This window comes from Vespa crabro, chromosome 16 (assembly GCF_910589235.1).
Source record: "Vespa crabro chromosome 16, iyVesCrab1.2, whole genome shotgun sequence".
Lineage (NCBI taxonomy): Eukaryota > Metazoa > Arthropoda > Insecta > Hymenoptera > Vespidae > Vespa > Vespa crabro.
The window spans coordinates 3,471,279-3,476,278 of NC_060970.1; the positions used below are offsets into that span (position 1 = coordinate 3,471,279).

The window sequence follows — 5,000 nt, forward strand, 5'->3', positions numbered from 1 at the left end:
ATGATCGAAAGTTAAAGAGAACTATAAAAACTAACGCCAACACTAACAATAATTTTAAGTACTTAAGAAATCGTAAATCGTATTTTACGATCGTTTATACCTAGAACACGCGATACCATAATTATTATTACGTTAAAACATAGCTGCCATGTTGCTTTATTTCCGTTTGGTAATGCAAGTAACCAAGTGAGTTTAGTAAGTAAGTTAGTAAGTTAGTAAGTAACTCTAAGTAAGTAAATAATTTGTACTCAAGTAGAAATTCGTTCAAGAGAAGACAATTGCCATGAGAGAGACAGAGAGAGATAGAGAGAGAGAGAGAGAGAGAGAGAAGGACAAAGAAATAGATACTTAGAAGTGAATTAGAAAGGAACTTAAAACTCGTTCAGTAAAACGAAGACGAAGAAGAAGAAGAGGAAGAGGAAGAGAAAGAAGAAGAAGAACTTGGTCAGGCGAACAGACACGTTGCCTTTAAAATTCTCTAATGATAGCTTAAGAAAATCTTGATCCAACGTGACACGTTTCTTTGATCGTTAGTATGGAATACGGTATTAGAAATGTTTACCCTAAACGATTAAAATTTATACACGTACGTTTACATTACTACAAAATTCAAGTTAATCGATTATTACTTCTTTCTTTTTTTTACTTTTTTTATTTCTTTCTTTTTTTTTTTTTTTTTTTTATTCGAATCATTCAACAATTACGAAATTCTATATTTCATCGTATCAAATAATTTCAATTTCTTTTTTTTTTTGTTCCTATTCTTTTCTTTCTTTTTTATTTTCTTTTTATTTTTTTTTTTTTGGTTTTTTCTTTTCTCGACAATACGAAATAAATAATAATGTACGAATTGATTTATTATTAGTTTATTATATTCGATACGTAGGAAATAAATCGTATTACTTCTTTTTTTTGTTTTTTTTTTGTTTTTTTTTTTTTTTTCTTAATTCTAATCTATTTGATAATATTGCTTAATTTCTTTGTTCTAAACATCGCTTTTTTTTTTTTCAATATCTAATAATATACGAATTGATCACAACATCTTCTAATTTTATTTATCTTGCTAATTGTAAATTTATTTATACCAACTGATTCTTTAATTTTACAATAATACAACAACAACAACAACAATAATAATAATAATAATAATAATAATAATAATAATAATAATAACATACAAATTAATATATTATTAATATCTATGTATATATTCAAATTAATCAATATTTTTTACTTCTAATCGTCGTTGCTAATAATAAAAATTTTATTATTTCATTTATTATTATTATTATTATTATTATTATTATTATTATTATTATTATCGTAGAATTTATAAAATTAAAATTGTTCACGGATTAAACTGTAAATTAAAAGTTAATCGTGATAAATCAATGTAAAATTTAATTATATAAAAAAAAAAGAAATCGATATAAAGTATAATTGAGAATTAACTTTTAAGAAGTCAAAAAAAAAAGGAAAAAAAAAAAAAAGAGAGAGAGAGAGAGAAAAAAGGAAGAAAAAAAAATATATAATACATATCGACGATATATAATACATATAAAGTAAATAATTGAAATGAAACTATCGTAATATTTTATCGTCGACGTTAACGAAACAACGGTGATTTCACATGAAAACCCAATTGATCGATCATCATGCCCCGTTCACTTAGTTTGATCGCATACCATGTAAATACCATAGAATACATCGATTGAATTTATATTACAATTGCCGTTTAAAGGGATTTAAGTAATCGGATCACGTTGTAACCTGCTGTAGTTAGTTTAAAAACAACATTTATACGATGTACCAATTTATTTCTTTTTCTTTTTTTTTTTTTTCTTTCTTTCTTTCTTTCTTTTATTTTCAGGGAGTGGCCAACATTCCGGATCAGAAAGATCATCGTACGATTGAATGATGACGACGTTGATGACGATGATGATGACGTTAATGATGACAATACCGATAATAATAATGATAACAATGACAATGACGATGACGACGATTGTAATGACAACGACAATGACGATGACAATTCGAATGTATTAAATTAAAACGTACGAAAGAAATGGAAGTTGGTAAGGGCTCGGTTAAAGAGGATTTTGTTACGGTGGTTAGCGTTGGTAATCAATTGGCCAATGAAAATTTTGTTACGGTATTATCGATCGGTAATGGGAAAAGGGATGATGAACATTTATCAACGTCGACTACAGCAACAACAGCAACAACGCCATTATCTCCAACGTCATCATCGTCATCATTGTCATCAACAACAAAGACGTCTACGACTACGACTATTACAACGGCAACAACTACAGCATCGACTACAGCAACAAAATTGGTTAATGGTGTTGCGGAATGTCATTTGGAAGAAGAAGTCGAAGTGTACAGGTTACCGGGTGAACGATTAGGCTTTGGATTGAAGTTCGAAGGTGGTAATAAGACTACAGAACGCGTTAGAAGATTATTCGTACAGAGTTGTGCCGAACAGAGTCCAGCTAGTAGGGCTAAATGTTCTTGGGGTATTTTGGGCGAGGGTGACGAGGTAAGAGATATACTACTGTCCCTTTTTCTTTTCTTTTTTTCTTTTTTCTTTCTTTATTTTTTTTTTTCATCCTTCATTATCTTTCGAAAAATTTGTTCGATCGATACTTTAACCTGTTAACTATGTAAATTCTATTTGAAAAAAAAAAAAACAAAACAAAACAAACGAACAAACAAAGAGTCTATCTATCGTTATGTAAAAATTAAAAATGTCACCTAGTATACGCGAATAAAAGATTCGATAGTTAATAGATTCAAAACAAAAAGAAAACAAATAATAAATAAATAAATAAATAAATAAATAAATTATATTTAGAATCGTTCCGTACGTTGAATGATCGACATGAAGAATGAGTGAAGAATGAAATTTAAAGAAAAAAGAAAAAAAAGAAAGAAAGAAAGAAAAAAAGAAAGAAATCAAATCAAAATTTTAAAGATATAATTGTAACAAGCGTTTGTTTATTCTTTTCAGGTATTATCGATCGACGGTGTACCAGTAACACACATGACTCGCCTTGATTGCGTGAGAAGATTGAAGGAATCACAATTAGTGATCAGATTGATGGTTAGGTGTCGTGGTGCACTCAGACCGGAAGTCGTAAGTGCTGAGAGAAAGGCAGCAGCTGCTGCTGCTGCTGCCGCTGCTGCTGCTGCTGCTGCCGCTGCTGCTGCTGCTGCTGTTGCTGCTGCTGTTACGACAGCAACAGGATTAACAACAACAACATCAACAACAACAACAACGACAATAACAACAACAAGTGTTATCAGTGATAGAAAGAACAAAATACCACCGGAATTACCGTCTTTACCACCACCTGTTCCACCCCCTGTACCACCAAGAAAATTAAGACAAACACGTGGATTGGCTGACGGCGAAGCTAATCCAAGTCCTGTTAAAAAATCTTTAAATAATATTGGTATCACAAGCGATACTAAAATAATTAATGTGAGTTCTAAGGAATCATCGTCCAAGGGTTCAACGAATGATACAACGTCTAAACGTATCTCGCCGGATCCTGTCAAATCGAAACAGGTTGTACCAATGTTTAATATATTTGATCGATCGATTGATTTCAAAATAAGAAAGAAAGAAAAAAAGAAAAACAAAAAAACAAAGGAAAAACTTTAATCGCAACATTATAAACAATTTAATTCGATTAAGATTCGAGATTTTTTTTTTCTTTTTTTTTTTTTTTTTTTTTTTTTTTTTTCCTTTCTCTTTAAATTACAATCTAAACATTAGGACGAAAATTTTTTTAATTGCGATTATATTATTCAATTAAAAGAGAATTCTTTTCTTTTCTTTTGTTTTGTTTCTTTTTTTTCTTTCTGGTCTTTACTTTTTCTTTTTATTTCATTAAATCTTATGATCGAAATTGAAAGGATGAGATAAAGATATTCGGCGAAATTTTTCTAGAAATTTTTATTAAAAAATTTGATAATTGAATCGATCGATGGAATAATAATATTTTTTTTAATAAATTCAATATACGAATGATTATTTGTATTTCGTAGGAACCACCGGAAGCTATGGTTTATTTAGACGCCAGATCCCAATGTGGTTCTACGCAAGGTAGTACGTCAGATGACACAGGTAGCTCTATGTCAACTGTAGTCGATAGATTTTCGAGTTCTGATCGAGTATCAACGATTTCGACAACGTCTACGGCTTCGACAGGATCCGAGCAACAACAGCAACAGCAACAACTACAACAGCAACAGCAACAACAACAACAGAAACAACAAACGATGATATGTTCGTTCGAACAATTTGAACGTGAATTATCATCCAGCCATCCACCGGATTATTTATTACGTAGACTTGCAAGTTCGGAAGCGGTTACACACGTTGAATCACGTGGCGAGGTTGAAAGGATAACAGCCGTTGTAGCACCGAATACCGTTTTAATAGAAGAAACCATAGCTTTACAACCACCATTGAGCTTTCAAGATGCCCCATTAAGTTACGGACACGAATCTATACCAGATTTGTTTTATGCGGCTGATTTGGCGGCTGACTCGACGACACATTTTCGACCAATCAAGGACGATGCCGATATGGTCGAACAAGTGGTGAATGAGGATAATGTAGATCTAGAGGAAGAGAATGAACATCAACAACAACAACAACAACAACAACAACAGCAGCAACAACAACATTTGCCACGTCCAACGCCAAGAGAAAAGAGTCCACCGCCATTACCAGCGAGAAATCACGTTAATAGGATCAATGTGACTAATCAACAACGTTCCATAACGATCAATAACCTTGAACCTATTATTGTCAATCACGTTGATAATAACGATTTAAGAAGAAATGATTTACCTGTATTGCCGCCTAAACCATTGCCACGTAAGGATGTCAAAGGTAGAAGAAAGAGACCACCACCTCCGCCACCACCTCTACCACCACCACCACCACCATCATCATCATCATCATCATCATCATCATCATT

At 31.7% G+C, this 5,000-nt stretch overlaps 1 protein-coding gene across 3 annotated transcripts in view; it reads left to right on the forward strand.

The window, feature by feature from the left end:
- The window catches only part of LOC124429925 (probable serine/threonine-protein kinase DDB_G0282963), a 69,402-nt gene that overhangs the window by 12,680 nt on the left and 51,722 nt on the right, over positions 1 to 5,000 (forward strand). For 2 of the 3 annotated variants that reach the window (XM_046975805.1, XM_046975806.1), the window contains exons 2-4: positions 1,871 to 2,545; positions 3,017 to 3,577; positions 4,060 to 5,000. The exon at positions 4,060 to 5,000 is cut by the window's right edge and continues 714 nt beyond it. In XM_046975805.1, coding sequence (XP_046831761.1) covers positions 2,069 to 2,545; positions 3,017 to 3,577; positions 4,060 to 5,000 — 1,979 coding nt within the window. In that variant the 5' untranslated portion in view covers positions 1,871 to 2,068. The remainder of the gene's footprint in view (positions 1 to 1,870; positions 2,546 to 3,016; positions 3,578 to 4,059) is intronic. The other variant, XM_046975807.1, reaches the window with a different exon arrangement.